The 23407-nt window shown below is 45.0% G+C and overlaps 1 protein-coding gene across 2 annotated transcripts in view; it reads left to right on the forward strand.

Annotated features, from left to right (window-relative positions):
* The window catches only part of DPP6 (dipeptidyl peptidase like 6), a gene marked incomplete at both ends in the record, with an annotated part of 1060012 nt that overhangs the window by 82403 nt on the left and 954202 nt on the right, over positions 1-23407 (forward strand). The window contains one exon of one of the 2 annotated variants that reach the window (XM_079711773.1): positions 13981-14031. The exons of the other annotated variant lie outside the window; for it this stretch is intronic. Coding sequence (XP_079567899.1) covers positions 13981-14031 — 51 coding nt within the window. Of the gene's footprint in view, positions 1-13980; positions 14032-23407 lie in introns of those variants that run through there. 2 annotated transcript variants of the gene reach the window in all.

Raw genomic sequence — 23407 nt, forward strand, 5'->3', positions numbered from 1 at the left:
AAAAAAGATTGCACCATCTACTCTAGTATACTTAGATTTTTTTAAAGTGGACCCCTCTTTCAGTCTAAAGGAGTGACTGGGGAAGAATTAAATTTCAAATAGTGTGGTACCTGGGGCCGGCTCCCCCGCGTTGGAGAAGAAAGCTGTGCAAGGCCCCTCCGACCCTGCTGGCGCCCCTCACTCTTCTCCACCCTCCCAGGGCCCCAGGGACCGCATCCTTGCTTTGTGGCTTCTGAGGGGTCAGCAAAAGGAAAGTGCTGGGGCGAGGTGCGGGGCGGAGGGGAGTGAGTCCGAGCACTCCCGCCCCACCACGTCCCTGAGCGGCCAGCCTCCGTCAGGCAGCCTCTGCAGCAGCTGCTCTTCCTGGGGTCCCATCCCTGCCCCCTCCTCCAGCCCCTCCAAGCTTGGGATGGGGATGGTTCCCCAGTTACTAGCCCCACATGCTGTGCTACCCTTGGTTGCTTTTTCCTAAATCTTGCCTACGCCTTAAAAAATGTCCCTTTAGGGGCTTCCAGTGGTTAGGACGCCATGCTTCCCCTGCAGGGGGGCATGGGTTCGATATCTGTTCGGGGAACTAAGATCCCACAAGCCGCTCAGGGCAGCCAAAAAAATTAATAAAATGCAGAACTTACAAAAAAAGTAAAAATGTACCTTTGTTACACTTTCCTCCATTTCTCAGTATGACGCCTTCTGTGTCCTGCCCTGGGCACCCTTGTGGCCCTTGAAACCACGCCCTTATCATTGTTTCCATGGCTTCCGAGCTATTTAGAGAATATTCTGCCTCACTCCCTTCTTTTCTCATCACCAAAAACAGCTGACATTGTAACTTTTGGCACAGAGATACTCATAGGCACCCCTAACATGCCAACAAAGCAGGGGAGACATAAATGAATGCTCCCTGCCTGTGTATCCCTGTTATAATTACATAGAATATGGTAATTTTTTTTTTTTTTTTTTTTTTGCGGTACGCGGGCCTCTCACTGTTGTGGCCTCTCCCGTTGCAGAGCACAGGCTCCAGACGCGCAGGCCCAGCGGCCATAGCTCACGGGCCCAGCCCAGCCGCTCTGCGGCATGTGGGATCTTTCCGGACTGAGGCACGAACCCGTGTCCCCTGCATCGGCAGGTAGACTCTTAACCACTGCGCCACCAGGGAAGCTCTAGAATATGGTAATTTTTAGAAGCATGACTGAGATGCTTAGTAAAGTATCAGGTGTTACAAAATTGCATTTTTATTATCCTTCCCCATATCAGACATGGAAATGATGGTCTCTCCAACTATTTTACCGCTTGCTGAATGTTCCTAGTCAGTTATCACTGATAATACTTCCTTTTAAATCATATGTGGACAATTAGAGACTTTTAGGTTAATTAATTTTCTATATTAGGAGAAAAGAGTTTATGTAAATTTAAGACAGTGGTATTAATATGATTAAAAATAATAGTTATCATAAACTATTTATAATTTATATGTATAAAAATGGAGCCCTTGCTGTAAAAATATTAAAAATTATAGTTAAATTTTATAGTCTTAAAATTAAAACTTTCTGCATAGCCACACTTTCTAATAGGACATATCTGGCCAATTACTTAATATAAATAAATGCTAATTGATTATCCATACCTACCATTATTCCCTAATGCATCTGGCTTATCCAAAAGATACACATCATTCCAAAAAAATTGCACTGTCAAATAAGATAAGGAAGGAAGTTTGGGTCAAGGGTAGATAAGAGTTGGAAAACTAAGAAGCCAGACTTGGGTTTGAAGATAAATTACATGTCTTGAAACCTTCTATCATGAGCTATGCACCCAGCACAACTGAGAGAAAGACAACGGGATGTGCCATGTACATTATCCACAAAACACACCCCCTAGTCAGGTAGAGTGAATCTCGTTCTAGCATCAAGACAAAGAGAAGCTTACTCATTGAAAGGGACATTGTGGCAATGGAAGGGAAATACTCTTGATGAGATCACTGGACTGGTTTTTAATGAATGAATGAATGAAAACTGCTTTTTAGTGAATTCTTCAATGTCGACAGATATTGTAACATAACCCAAAGGACAATTTGGTTGTAGCAATTCTTTAGGGAAAAAGCCCTAAGAGGAAACTTTTTCATTCACTACAGCCAGAACAGTTCTGACACCAAATGTGTGTGGGGTTTTCCCACACCAATCAGTCCTCCAGACACCGACTACATGTCCTACAATCCAGTTCAGTTCTGACACTATCTACCTGGTGTTAGCACAGACCCCACAGATGAAAGACTCAATCCCGCAAGACTGTCCCCAATTCAGATGCCAATTGCAAGTAGGGGGTCCCCAGATTACGCACCTTCTGTCCAACTTAACTACAGATTAGGGGTCCATGAACCCCTTCTCGGGTTCAATTAATTTGGTATAACACCTCACAGAACTCAGAGAAACACATTGCTTACATTTACTTGTTTCTTATGAAGGATGTGATGGAGGATGCAGATGGGCAGCCATATGAAGAGGTGCATATAGGGTGAGGTCTGGGGAAGGGGCTCAGAGCTTCCACGCCCTCCCCAGGCCCTCCACCCTCCCTGGACCTCCAGGTGTTCATCAACCCAGAAGCTCTCTGAACCCCTTTGGTTGGAGACTTATATGGTGTCTCCATTCTGCAGGCATGATTGACTATTAATTCAATCCCTATCCCCTCTTCCCTCCCCAGACGGTGGGGCTGGTGGGGCTGACAGTTCTAATCTGATTTGGTTTTCCTGGTGACCCACCCAGAGTCCCCAGGTTAGAACAAAAGACGCTCCTATCACCTAGGAAATCCTCAGGGATTTAGGAGCTCTGTGTCAGGAACCTGGGTCAGAGAACAAATATTGGAAGAAAAGATGCTCCTAGTACACTTGTCACTCAGGAAGTTACAAGGGTTTTAGGAAACCTGTGTCAGGCACTGGGGACAGAGACAGAATATTTCTTGCTATGTCAAAGACCCACAATGGTACAACCAGGAAAAAGGATCTGATGATGGCTTAATCACAGCTGTTAGTTGACTCATCTTCCCAAAATTTTGTTATGGTCTCAGAGAAGAAAGATCTCTCAGGAAAATCACATGGAAAAAAGCAACAAGCAATTGGTGGAAATAGACAAGTAAAAAAGGTGGGGAAAGAAATGCTTATCTGGGGAATTCCCTGGCGGTCCAGTGGTTAGGACTTAGCCCTTTCACTGCTGGAGCAGCACTTTCACTGCCGGGTCCGGGTTCGCTCCCTGGTCAGGGAACTAAGATCTCGCATGCCATGCAGCGCGGCCCCCCAGAAAAATGCTGATCTGCTTCCATGTTTGACTTTATTCATCTCCATCCCTGCAAAGCCTGGCACCAAACTGGACTTCAGGCTTAAGAAACAATGCACCCAACCTGGACTTGAGAAATAAAGGGAAAGAGGAAGATGAGAAGAGTCAGAAAAGTGATAAAATATCAGGATGGAGTTATCATAGATGCAGCTGGAAATGATGCGGCAAGATTTTAAAATACGAGAGAAAGAGAGAAAGAGAAAGAAAGGGAGGGAGCATCTATACCTTTAAGAACTCCTGCCGAGGCCCCAGAGCTCTGAGAAAGCAAAGGGCCTGATCTTTTGCTCCCAGACCTTGGCCCATCAGCATCAAAGTCAGGACCTGATATGGGTCCCACTCCAGCATCTCAAATCTACATTTCGAATTTAAGTGCATTTCTGCTTGACAACACCTACTACCGTGGCAACTGCCCCTTTCACCCTGACCCCGCAAAGCAGCCCCAGATAATTCTTAATTTAAACTCTGGGTTTTTGTTTTGTTTTGTTTTGTTTTGTTTTTAGAAGTCGTACCTAAAGAATGCCTAAAATGTTCTCTCCTGATAGACAGGTTTTTACCCCCCCCAAGTGAAATTATAGTTGCAAAGGGAAAACAAGCTAGATTTGGTGGCATCAAATCTGTTTTTTATATTTTAAGTTTCACCAAATATCTCAACAGTCTTAATGCATTCAAAATATTTGAAATATAAAAATTATACATTTAAAGAGGTTTAGAGCTGAGCAACAAATGGGTAACATATTACTTAAAATGTATATCATCAAAGGTCAGTTTTCCTAATGCAAAAAAGAATCATGCAAATAAACATGAGGAAACATAAATAGAACAACAGGGAAAAATAGGCAAATATTATGAGCAGACAATTTCTATAGAAAAAGGTATAAAGAAGACGGGTTTATCTTAAATAGTATTAAATAGCAAATAAGATTTTACCTTAAATGTTTTGTTTCTATTTAAAACATACACATCTGTTAGCCAATCTCTTGATATGATAAGCGTTTCGGGTTTTCTTTATTAATTAACTATACCTGTGATGCATTGCCTTTTATTTCCAATTTCAGTTTCTTTAAAGTAAAATTTAAAAACCTTCTAAGTGCAGAATCCTTCTGGAGTTTTCCTTTTTTCCCCCTCACAGCATTTTAAAAAAGTTTTATAGAGATACAATTTTCATACAAAAAATTTCACCCATTCAAATTGTACAACTCAATTTTAGTATGTTTACAGAGTTGTGCAGCCATCAGCTTAATCTAATTCTAGATTAAAAAGAATCCGTATACCCACTTGCAGTCATTCCCCCCGCCCCGGATGCCCATCATAAACTTGTCTCCTCTTCTGCCAACTCATATCCAGTCCCAGGCAACCATTACTGTCTGTCTCTGTAGACATTTCATGTAAATGGAGTCATACAACATGTACTCTTTTGTGACTGGCTTCTTGCGCTCACTATAAGATGTTTATAAGATCCTTCTATGTTGTAACATGAATCAGTACCTCATTCCTTCTATGGCTGAACGATATTCCATTGTAAGAATACATCCCATTTTGTTTATCCGTTCATCAGTGATGGACACTTGGGTTATTTCCCCCTTTTGCCTATTATAAATAATGCTGCTATGGGGCTTCCCTGGTGGCACAGTGGTTGAGAGTCCGCCTGCCGATGCAGGGGACACGGGTTCGTGCCCCGGTCCGGGAAGATCCCACATGCCGCGGAGCGGGTGGGCCTGTCGTGAGCCATGGCTGCTGAGCCTGTGCATCCGGAGCCTGTGCTCCGCAACGGGAGAGGCCACAACAGTGAGAGGCCCGCGTACCGCAAAAAAATATAAAATAAAATAATGCTGCTATGAACATTTGTATCCAAGTTTTTGGTGGGCATATGTTTTCACTTCTCTTGACTACCCAGGATTGGAATTGCTGGGTCAAGTGGTAACTTACCATCAGGCATTTTGAGGAATGGCCAGACTGTTTTCCATGGTGGCTCCACCATTTTACACTCCTACCAGCAATGTATGAGGGTTCCAGTTTCTCTGCATCCCTACCAATAGTTGTTATTATCTGACCTTTTTATTATAGCAATTTTAGTGGGTGTGAAATGACAACTTGTTGTGACTCTGAGTTAATATTACTTTTGTAGAAAAACAAGAGTCAAACTTATATTTTAAAAGGTATTTTTAAAAAGTCTGCTTGTGGCATTTTTAGCAGGGAAGAAATAATGTGTTGTATGTGCACTTCAGCCATAGACTTGCAATGGGCCTGCGACTCCAAAACATTCAGGTTTGATTCTCCTTGATTGCTGAGACAGATGACAGTTTCCTGACAATCGTTCAGGTTTTCATTCCTTTCTGGGCATTTATAATCTTGGGCTCAGGGAAAAGAACTCTGGCAAAAGTCAAGAGATTTGTGTGTTCCCAGCTCAGTGGCTAAACTGAATGCATAATCTTAGGAGCAAATTCAAGTCCCTCTTTTTACCTACAGACATGTTCTATGTCCACTACTTTTAGACCGTTAAGTGTTGGGCTATTTTTTTTTCTACAAAATATTCCATAGGAACCGTAAAATATATACTCTGCTCTCCTGGTTCTCTTAAACATATGTTATGTAAAGGAATTTTACATTGCCCAAAGATAATAGAATTTTCATGCATTTAACTGCTTTTATTTTCCAATACTTTGCTTATTTACAAAGCTTCTCTATATACATGTTCCTAATGTATAAAAGAGCTATTGGGCTTCCCTGGTGGCGCAGTGGTTGAGAGTCCGCCTGCCAATGCAGGGGACACGGGTTCGTGCCCCGGTCCGGGGGGATCCCACATGTCGCGGAGCGGCTGGGTCCCTGAGCCATGGCCACTGAGCCTGCACGTCCAGAGCCTGTGATCCGCAACGGGAGAGGCCACAACAGTGAGAGGCCCACGTACTGCAAAAAAAAAAAAAAAAAAAAAAAAAAGAACTATCAACAGTTAACAGTTCTTACACTTCATTAAGAAGGTATTTAATACCAACAAAATACTGTACTAGTCAAGAGGTCTTCATTGGGGTACAGAGGCAATGTTAGCTGAGCAGGTGAAATAGCCGCGGTTTTGGCCTGGAATGTTGAATAGTGGCATGAATAGGAATATGAAACCCAGGCTCTTTACCCTTCCTTCCTCCACTTGTGCAATGGGTATGTAGTAGAACACACTCATTAATGTTCAGAGACAGGTGCTAGGAGAGAAGAGAAACCCCAACCCACAGAGGTTTGGGTCCATAGGAGTCTATTTCCTAAAATAGAAGACCACTAGGGCCCATCTAATGTAGAGGATCTGGGTCAGAATCATCTCGTTCCCGAGAAGTTCATGATGTCAGTGGCTCAAGGAAAATAACCCTGTTCAGTTGAGCAAGGCCAGGGACAGAGATTAACTTACACACTTTCCTTGACTCTTGGTCTACACTAGCAAGGGAAAACGCTGTCAAAGATAAAGGTCTTCTAATTAAATTTGGAAGGGCGTTTACGTGTACACTTGGGATTTCTCTGACATCTTTTTCATCAGTAGAGCAATGTAACTAGGTTTAAAAAAGAGATTAAAAACTGTGTGATGTCAGTTCTTACTTGAGAGTGCAGTGGGAGGGACAGTGGCACAAGTGTCCCTTCATTGCTCCATTTGTTCAAGAAACTTTTATTGAGCATGTACTCTTTGTCCATCACAGCTTGAGAGCATGAGGGCCCAAAGAGAAGCAGGACAGCGCATGCCCTGAGTGTGGTACAGAGAAGCTGACATGTAAATAAATATGTGAGATAAGTTGTTATAAGGGCTGTTCTAGCTGTAAGAAAGATAAGTGCTTAAATGGACAACATAGCGATTTATTTTTAATTTGTAGTTTTTATTTTTTTTAAATTGTTAATTTTTTTGTTGAAGGATAGTTGAGTTACAGTGACCAACATGGCAATTTTAATGTTGCATTATCACTCTGCAACATTAAGTTGATGCTAAATTTAGTCTCCATCTCTTGGTGATGTGCCGATGCACGGTTGTGAAGGAACAGTGGAGAAATATCAGATGCAGTCAGGGGCGACATTGGTCTTACTAGGTTTGCATCAGGGATGCATAAATGACTCTCCTCCAGACTCCCTGCAACAATTTCCAAATCCTTGATGTTCCTACTCAGAATTTATGCAGGAGCTTCCCAGTTGCCTGCCCTCTTTGCCTTCAGAGGGTAGCTTGGAGAAGGCATTCATTTTTAAAACTTGGATCTGCCTGCATCATTCTCCACGTGGGGGCCATGGCCTCGTCGCTCTGTTTCCCATAGGAGATGGCTCAACGCTGTCACCATTGACCTCAGAGTGTCTCTCCACCTCATCTCCATCACCCACCCCTGCTTCTACCTGCTGCTGTCTGAACTACTCATGACATTCCTCTGCTGGTCCTCCCTTGCCCTGGCTCCACAACTCCCTAATTGCTACATTTATGCTGCTGCTTTGAGATGTGTCTAAGCTGTTACCAGTTGTTCTAGCTTTCTCTGGTATTTGACCAAACACTCCACAAGACTTTTAATTTATATTCCTGAATCATTGTTGTTAACTTTGATGTCTCCCACCAGACTCTGTGAAATCCTTGAGGATAAAGGCTGCTTCCTATAATAAAATCACTGTGCTTGGCATATCATTAAGCATCACTACACATTTTAAGTTAACTTGTTTAATTCCTAAATGTTTTCTCTATACCATTGTTATCATCCCTGTGAACTTTTTAAAATAAATATTGACAGATCTCAGTTTTTTCAGAAGATATCTTCCTGGAAATTTATGGGTCAATCAAATTATATAGGATGAATGATGTTTTCAGTTCAATAAGAAAGCTCACATTTTAAAGAATTTGAGTAATGAATTAATCTGTGGGTAAAGAATAGTTTGTGACGAGATAATCACTCTCTTTTCCTATGCACTGTGTTGGTTAGTTTTATGTGTCAACTTGACTGGGCCACAGGGTATCCAGATCTTTGCTCAAACATTATTCTGGATGTTTCTGTGAGGGTGTTTTTTTTTTTTTTGGATGAGTTTAACATTTGAATCAGCAGACGGGTAAAGCAGATTGCCCTCTTTAACGTGGGTGGGCCTCATCCAATCAGTTGAAGACATGAATAGAACAGAAAGGCTGAGTAAGGGGGAGCTCCTACCTGAGTGCTTTGAGCTGGGACATCAGTTTTTTTCCTGCCTTCAGACTCAAACTGAAACATTAACTTTTCTTGGGTCTTGAGTCTGTTGACTTTTGGACTGGAACTAATGCCCCTGGTTCTCCTGGGTCTCCAGCTTACCTACTGTAGATTTTGGGACTTGAGAGCCTTCAGATTCATGTGAGCCAATCTCTTATAGTAAATTTATACTATATATACATATATATATATATATATACACACACACCACATACATGTATATTCTGTTTCTCTGGAAAACCCTAATAAAGCTACCTTGACTTTCACTTTTATGAGTTGGGAATTTCACATGTTGCATTTCCTTACAGCGGAATTCACCTCGGCAAAGTTAAACTTTTAGTAGGAAGTCACAAGAAATGAACTTTGACAAAATGACAGGATGACTCTGTTCTTCTGTTGTAAATATCACCTGATGTCAAATGTGAAACTGAACGTTGTGCCAAAAGTCTCAACTTAAAGCTGCTTTAATCAAAGCAGTTGCTAATGCCAACGATACATAAATTAAGGATGGCGCAGAAGGATGGACAAAACAACAACTCCGTTATAGCTGGTTTGGAGAGAGCCTGTCAGAGTTAAATAACGTCCATGAGCCCACGCTGAGCAAAGGTAGATGGTGTAGGTGCCGCAAAGCATGGCAGATCCCACCCGCTCAAACCTCAGAAATACTACAGTGAAAACCATGAGATGAGCATGCCTTCTTGTAGATTAGAAAGAAAACTGGAAATTCAACTGCAAAAACTGGAGATGAGTCAACACCTAGTTGATACATATAGGACCACATTTGCATCCCATGTTCATAAAAGCAACACAGAAAAAAAAAACATTTTGAGGATGGGGGGTGAGGAGAGGGGTTCTGATGTCTGTGCTATCTTCAAATATTTCCTAATCTAATTTTCTTATCAAATTTAATATCCCAAAATAATATGGCAGTTGAGCCTTGTCCTTTTTTAAGCATTTCCCCCCTATACTCTTGGCTTCTTTCTTTCTCCTGGATTCCTCTTCATCTATCCTCATTCTTTGACTCTCCAGCATTCCCTAGGTCAGTGACTAATAGCAGATGCGTTGCAAAGACTGAATAGTCATTATTTAATATTCAGAGTTGCTTTGCTGTTCTATTCCCTCTTTATGCCTGCTTTAGCCCTATTTTTTCTACAGGCATTTCTTCCAGAGGCTAGACAGGACTAAGATAGCACAGTTGTGCCAGACAAATAATTTTGGCTGATAGCTCTCGGGTGAGTGTTGGGAAAAAGATTCAGACTACTATCAGAATTATTCATTTATTAACTTAAAGTTTAAACCATAATATTCTGCTTTGTATTTCTAGAGATAATTTAAAGGAAGCTATAAAAATGGTAGGTTAAAAAACTTTTGTCCTGTACCTTGGAATAAATTTAACCATGGAGGTGAAAGACTTGTACACTGACACTGAAAACCGTAAGACATTAATGAAAGAAATTGATGAAGAATAAATAAATGGAAAGATAGTCCATGCACATGGTTTAGAAGAATTAATATTGTTAAAATGTCCATACTACCCAAGGCAGTTTACAGATTCAGTGCAATCACTATCAATATTCCAATGGCATTTTTCACAGAAAGAGAGCAATCCTAAAATTTGTATGGGATCAAAAAAGGCCCCAAATAGCCAAAGCAATCTTAGAAGAACAAAGCTGGAGGCATCATAACCCCTGATTTTATTACAAAGCTCTGGTCAACAAAACAGTATTGGTACTGGCGTAAAAACAGACATAGATCAGTGAAACAGAATAGAGAGCCCTGTCTCTTCAATATGTTTTGTTGGGAAGACTGGACGACTGCATGAAAAAGAATGAAGCTGGACCACTATTTTACACCATACACAAAAATTAACTCACAGTGGATTAAGGTCATGAATGTAAGACCTGAAACAATAAAACTACTAGAAGAAAATATAAACGACATTTGTCTTGCAGTAGTTTTTTTGGATTCGACACCAAAGGAAAAGGCAACAAAAGTAAAAGTAAACAAGTGGGACTACATCAAACTAAAAATTTTCTCCACAGCAAAGAGAACAACCAACAAGATGAAAAGACAGGCTACCAAATGGGAGAAAATATTTGCAAATCATACATGTGATAAAGGACTAATATCCAAAATACATAAAGAACGCATACAGCTTAATATCAAATAAACAAATAATCTGATTAAAACATGGTGGAGGATCTGAATAGATATTTTTCCAAAGAATGCATTCAGATGGCCAACAAGTACATGAAAAGGTGCTCAACATCACTAATCATCAGGGAATTACAGATCAAAACCACAATGAGATATCACCTCACACCTGTTAGAATGGCTCTTATCAAAAAGGCAAGAAATAACAGATGTTGATGAGGATGTGGAGAAAAGGGAACCCTTGTGCATTGTTGGTGGGAATGTGAATTGGTGCAGCCACTATGGAAAACAGTTTGGAGGTTCCTCAAAAAAAATAACAATGGAACTACTATATGATCCAGCAATGACACTTCTGGGTATTTGTCCAAAGAAAATGAAAACACTAACTTCAAAAGACATATGCCCCTCATGTTCATTGCAGCATCATTTACAATAGCCAAGATATGGAAGCAACATAAGTGTCCACTGATGGGTAGATATACACACAATGGAATATTATTCAGCCATAAAAAAGAATGAAATCTTGCTATTTGTGACAATGTAGATGTACCTTGAGGGCATTATGCTAATTGAAATAAGTCAGACATAGAAAAACAAATACTGTATGCTCTCACTTATATGTGGAATCTAAAAAACAAAACAAAAACCAAGCTTAAAAATACAGAAAATAGATTGATTGCAAGGGTAGGGGTGTAGGGAGAAATGGGTGAACGCCGTCAAAAAGTACAAACTTCCAGTTATGAAATAAATAAGTCATGGGAATGTAATGTATAGCAGTGTAACTATAGTTAATAATACTGTATTGCATATTTGAAAGTTACTAAGAGAGTAGATCTTAAAAGTTCTCATCACAAGAAAAAAAATTTACTTAAATTAGGTATGGTGACAGATTCTAAGAAGACCTCTTGTGATGAGCATTTCACAGTGTTTACAAATATCAGTTCATTATGTTGTACACCTGAAACTAACATAATTGATACGTCAATTATACCTCGGTAAAATATATTTTTGCTGTGTTTTCTCAGTTTTCCCTCCCTACTCCAATGTGTGATGGGATGGGGAAAGCCAGGTTGTGGGGGAGAAGTTTTGGTGAGAAAGGGGGGGAAGAAGATTCTGAAGGAATTAATGCCACTTCAAACAACGAAGAGAAAGAACCATTTTAATGCTGCTTAAAAGCAGAATTAGATGGGCAATATTTTTTGTCCACATGAAGCTGGGTTTAGTGTAAAAGTCAACAGTACAAGGATGATCTGTGCCCATGTTCATTTCTAGAGAAAGGCTGTCATTAAGAATCCTAACATAGGAAAGTGCTTCTTAAACCTAAAAAAATGAACAGTGTTGTGCCTGCCACTTTCCAGGCAAATCCTAACCCATGTTCCTTTAAAAGCTGCTTTTCCATTCAGCTTTGTTTCACCTATTTCTTCCACTTACCTCTTAAGCCAAATCATTAGTTACAAGTATTTTTCACCTGCTGCTTGCGTGTGCTTATATATACCTACCATATATGTATATATATATAATATTTAATATATGCACGCATTTTGGGTAATGTACATATAATTACGTTGCAATTGCTCAGAATTTTCTGCTTGAGTGTGGGTTGGAAACTGGCCTCTTATTCATTCTTACATACGATTTTTTGTGAATGTAAAAAAATGGAAAGGCTTCTCAAACCGCTCCTAGCTTCTCCTTCCCGCCACTGACCCCCAGGCGAGGACGTACACACACACCGGACAGTGAGTTCAAGCCTGATGCGCTGATGTCGGTTGAAACAGCTCCAGTCCGGTTTTTAAGGTGGTCTGGTCCTCGGTGGAGGAAAGCCGCGGCGTGGGGAGCATCCTCTGTGTGCTCTTCCCGGCGGCTTGGGTTGGTCAGCATTTGAATTTGGCCACCTTCTGCGTGCGCGCTCCCGGGAGCGCGCGTCCCTGTGTGGTCCAGGGAGCTAACCCGCGGGTGTGAAAGATTCAACCGTCCACGAGCGCCCCGGGGGTGGTGATCAGGGAACACTGGGCGCGATCCCTGGGCAACCCGCCGCTTGGGGTGGAGGTTGGGTGGGGGATCAGAGCCGGGGTTTGCGCTCCGGGGCCAGGCAGACCCCTTGGCGCGGGGCTGGGCTGTGGGAAGCGCGTGGGATCAGGTCCGAAGAAACAAAGGCGCCCTAGGGGCCGCAGCTGGGGCAGAGGCCTGGGGGGAAGGTGGAGCCTGGGAAGCCAGGTGTGCGGGCGCAGAGCGGCCGGGCCAGCCGGCGCTGGGAGTGCTACTACCCAGCAAGGTACCCTATGCCGTGGACCAGCCGCGGCGGCAGATTCGGATGCAGACCCAGAGTGCAACCATGGAGACGCAGCGTGTGTCCCATGGTAACCCTAAACAACATTATTTATGAGCCCTCCGCTTCACCCTGCTCGGCTTCTCCACCCTTGCAGCCGACGTGCTAGGGGGCGCCCGACTCTGCCCGGCCTCTCCCTCCCCTCCCGGGGGCGCAGCCAGGAGACAGTCGCAGCAGATCCAGCGTTCACGCTGGGCGGGAGGCGGCGGCTCTACCCGCGGACATCGCGGCGGTGCCTGTTCGTAAAAACCAAGCGCGCGTGCTCCGCGCACACCCGGCCCGCGGGGAGGGGGCGTGTACCCCGGGAGAGGGTGCTTGGAGGGGCCCCCGGCTCTACCCAGACCTTTCGGCGCGCTTAACCTTGGTGCAGCCCGAGGCTTCCCGGTCCAGCCGGGTTCGGGCTGAGCAGCCGGTGTGTGTACGCGCGCGCGCGCACACAGACACACACACACATACACACACAAGGGCCCGCGCGCCCTGTCGTCGCCGCCGCCTCGCCGGGGTCCCCGCCCTTAGGGACCAGTGCGGCGCCGGCGGCCCCCGGCGCTGCCCGCCGAGCATCCCCCCAGCCGGCCGCGCCGCCCAGTGCCCCCGCGTGCGCCCCGCGCGTCTCCCAGCTGTCGCCGGCGGAGCGCGGCCGGCCGGCCCGCAGGACACGCAGGCTGTCTAGCTGGCCCCGCGGCTCTCAGCCTCTTCCCCGCGCCCCCGCTCCCGGCGCCCGGTGTTTGTTGAAACAGGATCTCACCCTGCTCTCCGGCTGTGTATTTTTCTATCTCCGCGGCGGCCGAAAAGAGTTGATTGCTATTGTGATCCGCCGGGGAGAGGAGAGGGGCAGGGTGGCGGAGGGGGAAGCCGAAGCGCTGGAAGAATTTTTTTTTTTCCTGCAAAAGCCAACTCCACCCAGTCCTCGGCCGGTCCAGTCTCTACTTTAATCATCACCGAGACAATGGATTAAGTTACTCTTCTCTGGGCCAGAAGACGGGTTCAGACTTGGGGCAAAATGAAGGAAAAGGCGATGATCAAGACGGCGAAAATGCAAGGGAACGTGATGGTGAGTGCTGGTGAGGCGCGCGGGGGCCGGCAGGACCTGCAGGGGGGATCGGGGATGGGGGGCGAGTCCCGCACCCCCGGGAACGACCGCGACCCCCGTGCGGAGCGCGGCGGTGCCGCCACCATTTCCCACCTGAATTACCCGCTACCCGCAGCGGCGGCCGCCCGGCTGCGGAGGATCAGGCGTTCGCTTGCAAATGACAACTTTGCAGCTCTGGGTCCCTGTGCTTTGCGCAGGTGGCTCGGTGCCTTGGGCCACGGGCGGGGTGCGCGGGGTGGGCAAGGGGCGGCGGGCCGGCCCCCGCCGGCTGCGCGTCCGTCCCATTGCGCGGCAGACCCCCGGGAGACACGCGGAGAGCGAGGTCGCCGAGGCCAGGGGAGGACCGCGGGGCCGGGATGCCCGCGCCGGCCTCGGGGCCGCGAGTCACCGAGCCCGGGACCTGGTAGGGTCCGCGAAGCCTGTGGCTCACTTGGGGCGGACGCCTGTCTCTCTGTTCCGGCGGCTGCCCCCGCGACCGCCGGCCGGCCGGGCGGGGCCCTGCTCCCGGGCATGACAACAACGGCTCCCCGGAAAGGCCGACTCTGCCAGCGAGCGTAATAATGGCACATCGTTCCCCCGAGGAGGACCGTGCGTCGCCGGGGACCTCGGATCGGTGGGAGGCTCAGGGCGGCAGGCCAGGGGGGCATTGCGCCTTGACAACTTTGCTAACTCGAGGACCCCGGCGTCCCGCGTCCCCCGCCGACCCCCGCCCGCTCCCGGGCACCGCGCCGCTTTGGCGCTCCTGCCGTCCTCATCCCGGGCCCGGGCCGGGGGCCGAGGGGGTCGAGGACGAGGAGGTTGCCATCTTGTTCTCTGGAAACTGTGTGTGTGCCTGAGCGTGTTTATTTGGCTGATGCTTTAACCCTTTCGGGGCTGCTGGGGGATGCTTGGGAGGAGGGCCCCTGTGTTCACCCTACCCGCCCGCCGGTACTTTGTTGCGAAGCAGGGGCGGGGAGGTAGGGGTTGGCGTGCGACTCTGCAGGTACAGCTGGAAATGCAGGGACTCCTTCAGGTCCAGGGTCCGCAGCTGGTTACGAGGTGGGTTGCGTGCAGGCGATGGGGGTGGGGGCGGGGAGCAGAGGTGTGTTTGGGAGAACTCAGCCGGTGATCCATTTCGAGGTCTTGCTTTCAACAAAAAGAGACGGGAAGTGAAAAATGTATTCGGATTGAACCAGTACCCAGCCGACTTAACCACACCCACGGCAAAAGACACCTGTTGCCTGGCGGAGGAAGAAGTGCCATCCGCTTGGAACTTGGCTTCTGGCCTGAGGAGCGCGGTAACCGTATTAAAGGGACTATTTTGTAGGACCCCCCCCGACCCCCTCCCCACGCAGACGACAGGCTAGTCATTCCAGAGCCTTCCTCAGTCTGGGTTCTCCGAGTGGCTTACCTAATTGTCTGTGAAAACACATCTGTGTCCCTAATTTTCCCACTCCCGTTTTAGCCGTCGGGCTGTTCCGCATAATTTCATGTATAAACAGGGCAGAAACGTGTATGGAGTAATGTTTTCCAGTTAAATTCCCACCCATACCCGTAATGCCTCTCATATATGGTGCCATAATGTGCTAGTAAAACTTACACATTTAGGACTGAGGGGAGAGAGAGGATTCAGATTTGTTCTCCTGTTAATAATAATGATGCTTGATTAATTCTTCACCTAAATCTATTGTCCAGTAAGTGTTTCTTCTCGTAAGTTAGATGGTACGTTGTGACGTAGCAACATCTGTATATGACATCTTCATTAAAAACTTTTAAGATCTTCCCTCCCACTACCCCCTCTCCGCGTTCACTTCAGAACATAAAGAGTGAGAAGAACACTGATCTCATTTTCACTGATCTCATGTTCCCTGGGGTGCCGGCTGTACACCCTCCTCTGTGTCTGCTTTTTATAAGTGTAATCAGAGCAGGTTGAACTGAATCTAGATAAGTCTACAGCCACCAGTTAGGTTTTTAGACTCATCTGTTTGTTGGCCTAAGAGAAAAATGAGACACAGACTCACTCAACTTTTCAACGTTGCATCAGTTCTTAAATTGATAATTACTACTCTGCAGTTGGGTTTGTACCTTTTCTGAAATGTCACATTCCGGCAAAATACACGCAGCGTTACCTGAGTGATCATGCTGCACTTAAATCGTTGGTTTGAGACTTACTGAGCCCTAATTTTTCATCAGTTGTTTTGGAAGACTCCGGCTAATCACAGCCTCTGTTGGACTCGATGACTGGCAAATTCTTTGCACTCGCCGCTTGACTGGAATTCAGGTGATATTTTACATTCCCCATGAGGACGAGGATGACTTACTCCCATTACTGACGGTTGAGTGGCTGCATATCTGACTGCTGTGAAAAGGGGCGGAACGTGCCATATTATGCAGTGTTGGTGCATCAACAGACACACAGAGACATGGACACAGACTCCGTCTCCATGCAGGGCCCTTGGAGCTCTCTGGACCCACATCTGAGGTTTGATGTGTAGAAGGGAGACACTTGGTCCTGCCACAGTGATGGGAGAGGTGCCACGTCCCCTTACAGCCAGGAATGGAAATTGCTTTTTATTCCAATCTCCACTCACTCACGTTCCCATGTGTGACCATGTGGTCTGGACCTGTGGTCTCTTGTTCCCAAGAACTGTGACAATAGCGCGTGGCTTGTCTTTGCCCTGCTGTAATCCTTAATTGAAAAATCTATTTTCCTAAAATCTCAGTGAACGTTTTATTCCTCACATGTTGCTTTAAAAGTTTATTACTGCTGGCAGCTGATTCAGAGAAGGCAGGCTCCCTGGTATACTCTCTCATTTTGGTGTAATAAATGAGTAAAAGAAATAACACGGGTGGCATCATTCACAACTTCTCTTTTCATTCTTGAGAAGAGTCTTTTTCATAAACTTTATTTCTGATATTGTGGGAACTAAGCCACGTTCCATCTGCGACTTAGTACACCTAGGAAGGGATCAAGAGTTTTCCAGTCTCTCAGAAGAGAAATTGTTTTTTCAAATCACTGTATTTTCATAAAATCGACATTTGAAAATTCATATGGGGGATGACTTGCATTTGTTTCAACCCAATCTTCCTTTATGACTGTGTTGATATCCTACTTATTTAACTGTTGTTTGAATTAAATGGGCTATTTGAGAGAGGCTTATCCTCTTGCAGTAGATTCTAGGGTCAGTGGAAAATTTGATTATCCAGAGGATATTACTTCATGCTCAGTTCCCTTACTCCGTCCATCTGAGCTTTTCCCAGATATTGGGTTGCTTCCTGGAGACTGAGTAAAGGTTATTTAAAAAATCAAAGTCCCAGGGGGACTGCCCTATGCCCTAGGTGACAGCGTCCCACTTCCTTGGTATGTTTTGGTGGCCCTGCAAGCAGATGGTGGGGGAATGAGGATGGCCAGGCCCTTGGTGACCAGAGTTGTGTCAGAGGAGGCTCAGAAAATAGAAGCTGAGGGTCAGAGGTCTGCAAGCCACAGGGATGCCTAAGAATCTCTTGGTTGATGGGTGTTGCTTTTAAATGAAAGTTGCAGCCTGGGAATGAATTTCTCATGTAGGGAAAGCTGATGTTTTTCCTGTGGCCACTGATGGTAGGGCTCTGATCACTGACTGGATATATCTGTGATACCATGAGCCTTGGATCTTCTGCAGTCTTGCTTCCCCTCCCTGTGTTGGATAGAAACCCCGGAACAGAACCACCCACAGTGAGAGCTGGATTTCAGGCCCTTTGGGTACTTTACTGATTCAGTTCTACTAAACAGGATGACCTTCTAGTGTTGATGCCCTGCTTATAATAAGCCTGGTGAGCAGAGGAAAGGCTTTGAGGTTTATAGATGAGTTATAGGAACTTGTGTGGGACACAGACCCCCCTGCTGTTGACCTTCCTTGGGAACAGGGACACACACTTGTGAAATGACTTTTAGGGGCACATCCTTAAGAAATGCAGTGTTTTTCCTCTATCTGAAGGTAATTGCAAACATGACCCCGCTTCCTTATAGCGATTGGCACTCTGGTGACATAAAAGCCATGGTGAGAGTTCTAAAGGTGAGCTTTGGGGCATGTATATTGGGTGGAATTTGCCTTCTTGAAATGGGTTCCAAAATTACTTTGGAGGTCATGGTTTTCGAGTTACCCCTGTGCATCCCAGGGGTATGATATCTACTTAGAGACTTTTCTACTTCCTGGTTGTTCATGTCCGTTCATAAAATCATCAACCCCATCACCGGACTCCTCTTGAAATACTGATCAATCCCTGTGCAGAAAAAGAAGCATGAAGCAGGTATCATTTCACACACCTCTTACAGGATTTAAGGTGCTAAGATTTCCAGGAAGAAGTCCTAACCCAGAAATGGATGGTTAGCTCAGGATCTTTTATAAAATATCTTGAGTAGAACTGTAGAGCATAGATAGGGCAGTCCTGCTTTTCCAGAGTCCTGTGCAAATCTTTACTTGATGGAGTGCTGGGTCTTCCTGTTGGGACATGTAAATACCCTAAGTTGGCCTTTTCCTATGCCTCGATGATTTCCCTCCCTTCTCTGATCTGTCGTGGTCGCTAATTTGGATTTTGAACTCCCTGTATTATTCCTAAGAGGTGTGGTGTGTTTCCAAAACATTAGCATCTTCATTCACCTGTGGGCAGGTGCTGGGCATGGGGAGCCCCAGGTGGATGCATGAATGGACAGGTGTTTATTTCTGAGCTCAGGATGAACGGCTTTTATGAGAAAGTCCATGGTTCTAGTTGTGCTTTTCTTTCTTTTAAGAACTTCTGCAAGCTCTAATGTGTCCGATAAGAGGAGAGAGAGTTCCACACACAGTGTATTTTCCACTTACAACTACAATGAAATTGAAGCTCATGCTCAACTTTAGGGGTCACCATATGTGGTTTTTTTCTAGCACCACTAGGCAGTTGTCTCACACCAGCTGGGTGTCCTATAATTCAGCTCAGTCCCAACCCCGTCTATCTGGAGAGAGCATCCGATCCCACAGGTAAAGGACTCAGTCACAAGACTGCTTCCACTTCAGATGACAACTGAAATCTAGCTGCTTCTGTGCTTCTGAAAGGTCGGCTAGAGATCAGAGGTTCCCAGGACCCCTCCTTGGGTTCCATTAATTTGCTAGAATGGCTCACAGAACTCAGGAAACCAGTTTACTTATTGGATAACTGGTTTATGACAAGGGATATTAAAATATAAATGAAGAGCCATAGGAAGAGCTACACAGGGCCAGGTCTGGAAGGGTCACAGACACAGGAGCTTCTGTCCCTGGGGAGTTTGGGGTGCCACCAGCCCTGGTGTGTCCTGGTTCACCAACCCGGAAGCCCTCCACACACCCCATCCTTTGGGGTTTTTATGGAGGTTCCATTACGTAGGCAGTCTTGATTAAATCGTCAGCCGGCAACCACTGATTCGATCTCTAGCTTCTGTCTTCTCCCCGGAGATCAGAGGGTGGGAATGAGAGTCCCAACCCTCTAATCATGGTTGGTTCTCCTGGAAACCAGCCCCATCCTTAGGGGATTCCCTAAGGTCACCTGGTTAACAGGAACTCAGATGTCATTTAAAGGGGCGTGTTATGAATAACAAGATACTCATCTCACTTTAAGACTCTGAAGTGGTTTCAGGACAAAAGACCAAATATTATGACAGAAGACGCCCTGCGGCTCTTACCGCTCTGGACGTCCCAAGGCTTTGGGAGCCGTGAACTGTGGCTGCAGACCAAACTGTGTATTTGTTATAAATCACAACATCACAGTTCAATAACTACCACCTCAGTACCCTTTTTATTTCGGGAGGTAAATAATTGAATCCCAGGTCATTGTTGTCTTTTCCTTTCGTTACTTTAAAATAAGTTCCATGAGGAGGAGACTTTTGTGACCTCCTTTGGTTTCTTGGATCCAGTTCTGCTGGATTAACAGGACCCACAGCTTAGAACTCAAGAAAGAGCATGTCCCAGACCTCATAGGACACATGCGCACACTGAGCTGAGAGGTCGGAGCTTGACAGAACCCGTCAGAATTCCCCTTTATCCCTGTCGCTCCCGGGAGGATGGGGAAAGTGTTCCCACACACGTGTGATGCAACCACTTCCCAGAGGTAAGTGCTTGCACCACTGTTGAGCAGAGTGCAGACTGGTGGGGTGGGAGCTCTGTGGGCACAGTCGCCTTGGTAGGTCAACTTTCTTAGCTATGAAGGGAAAGTAACCACGCTGTAATAACCATGGTGCCAAGGGTGTTCTGGTTTCCAGGCTGGTGTTACTCATCGGTGACAATAAAAAGGAACTGCTGGCCAGAGGCCGGCCACAAGACCTCGTTGTCAATGTACCAGCTGTGATTGAGCCTCAAGCATGGGGAGAAATTAGGGCCAATTGCTTTTCTTCATGATAATGGTGTTTGAAAAATAAGATTTTCCTTTTTTTCCACAGCCCTTATTAGGCAACATACAGATTTACTTCAAATAATTCTCTTTTTCTGATTTTGGGTTGTTTGGGGTTTTTTTTGTTGTTGTTGTTGAGTTGCATGAGCTGTTTGTATATTTTGGAAATGAAGCCCTGGTCAGTTGCATCGTTTGCAAATATCATCTCCCATTCTGTGGGTTGTCTTTTCTCTTTTTGTGATTTTGATGGCATATAAACAACGTGGAGTAAATCTCTACTAATGGGAGCCCAACTGTGAACTCGAGCCAACTAGACTAACAGTCTCCTATGATTCTAGCACTTGAGGCTGAAATGGAACTTCTAGGGTCTGTTCTTGACTCTGTATACATTAGGTCATTTTTCTATACCTTCTAATTCGACATTTTTGGAAAATGAGAGTTAATGCTCTGCAAGCCAAAATTCTCTCTTTCTTACAAAAGGATTCAATTGTGGACTAGAATCTCTATGCTCAGGAAAAAAAAGAATTAACACATTTTTATAAAAACTATAATTATTTATAACAGAAGACCAAGGATTTTCTGGATGAATATGAGTTTCCCAGAAATTTCTGTGTATCTGACCAAATCAAATCCTGATACACTTTCCAGAATGGGATTTTTTTTGCTCTTCTTCCTGTGACTTGGTAAATTGTACGTATAGTTTTTAAGATCCCCACTCTTTTTTTTTTTAACATCTTTATCGGAATATAATTGATTTACAATGTTGTGTTAGTTTCTGCTGTATAACAAAGTGAATCAACTATACACAAACATGTATCCCCATATCTCCTCCCCCTTGCGTCTCCCTCCCACCCCTCTAGGTGGTCACAAAGCACCAAGCTGATCTCCCTGTGCTATACAGCTGCTTCCCACTAGCTATCTGTTTTACATTTGGTAGTGTATATATGTCCATACCACTCTCTCTCTTCGTCCCACCTTACCCTTCCCCCTCCCCGTGTCCTCAAGCCCATTCTCTACGTCTGCATCTTTATTCCTGTCCTGCCCATAGGTTCTTCAGAACCATATATATTTTTTTTAGATTCCATATATATGTGTTAGCATATGGTATTTGTTTTTCTCTTTCTGACTTACTTCACTCTGTATGATAACTTACAGTTTGCATAGCACCTTTAGAGATTATAAAGCAACTTTGCACACACTCTTTTATGATATTAGAGCAACCCATTGTGTGGACAGGCCAAATATCATTTCTTTTTTATGGTTGAAATTGCTGAGATTGGGAGAGATTATTCAGCTGCTCCCCACTCCCGGGCCAGGGTCTTTGTTGTCCATCACATATTCTTCCAAAAATTATCTTCTTTCCCACCACAACTGGAAGGAAATATAGAGCCTGAATGTTGGCAGGGAATCTAGAAACCATCTAGAACAAGATCTCTTCTAATGCTCTGTCCCTGTAGGATTTCTAGCCTTTTCTGGAACTCACACAGGGACTCAGAGCTCCGGTCATTGTTGACAAGTTCTACTTGCTAGCACAGTGTTTCTTCTGTTCACATGAAACCTACCTTCAGGCAATTTCCCATAGTCCCAGCTCAAAGCCTTTGAACTATGGAAAGTTAGTCTAATCCCTGCTTTAAGCTACAATCTGACCTTCATCTGATGGCTGCCATGTGTCTCCTTTGTGGTCTCTTTTCCAGGAAAAACATGTCCTTCCATTTATTTACATTTGATCAGGGTGACTATGAATTTAACCATTAGAGATTCCTTATTTCCATCCATCCATTGCTATCTTTTTCCAATTCTTAGCTTCCCCAAGTCTCTCCCTATTTTATTGTTGTTGTTGATTTTTCACCTGTTTAAAACTAGGTTACAAAGCTATGATTAAATTCAGGTGTGCACAGCAAAGGTGGTCTTTTCAAAATGGAGCATCATCTTTTGTGAAAATCTCCAGAGAGGAGAAGGCTAAGACTTCTGGACAGAAAGTTGTGACATTCACAACTGGTTTGGGTTTGCTTACAGAAAAGAGAGAAGCAATCCCTGCAAAGCTTTACAACAATGATGAGGCTTTTGCAAAGCAAGAATTATTTCAGTCTAGCTGATAGAAGGTGATACCTCCTCAGATCTCTTGCTTGCTGTTTGTTGTATAAGAAGCAGTTCAGTATCACCTGGAAACAAGAAACTCCAACAACTTAGAATTCACCTTTCTGTTCCCTTGAGAAACATATTAGACCCTGACCAGGGGTCATCTGCCCTAGGACCTTCTAGTAAAGGAGGGAAAAGCATAACCAGGGGAAGGCAAATTAAAATCGCAGTGACAAAACACCCAATGAAAAGTCAAATATTTATTAAAGATTTATAACACTTAATTTTGGCAAAGATGTGGAACACTGGGGGGGGAGGGGCACATCTGAAACTTTGCAAACAGTTTCACATTAGCTGCACGTGGATGATCTACATGCCCCGTGACTCCCTGTCTCACTCCCAGGCATGTACCTGCAAGAAGTCCTTGCAGGTGTGCACTCAGGGCCAGGTACAAGAATGCTGATGGCAGGAATGTTTGTACTAGCCTCAAACTGGAAGCCGGTCAAATCCCCATCACCAGTAGGATGCAAGACTCCATCAGTGTATTGATACAGCAGGGTACCAGACAGAGGCAAAAACAGGGACACAAGCTCAAAAACACAGGGACTTTCCCAAACATGCCACTGAGCAAAAGAAGCCGGGCCTGAAAGAATACATACTGTATGGCTTTGTTTATATAAAGTTCAAAACAAGTAAAGCTAAGATGTCCTGTTAGGGGATGCTGACATGGAATCCCTGATGGATGGGATATTTTTAGAAAAATTAAGGGAATTCTGACTGTACAAATCAAAGAACCATTACCTCTGGTTGGTGGGAGAGGAGGTTATGGCAGGGAGGCATTCGGGGAACTTTAAAAGTGTGGGGAGGATTCTCATGCTTGACCATGGTTTACACAGGCTGCTTC

This window comes from Hyperoodon ampullatus (genome assembly GCF_949752795.1).
Source record: "Hyperoodon ampullatus genome assembly, chromosome: 9".
Lineage (NCBI taxonomy): Eukaryota > Metazoa > Chordata > Mammalia > Artiodactyla > Ziphiidae > Hyperoodon > Hyperoodon ampullatus.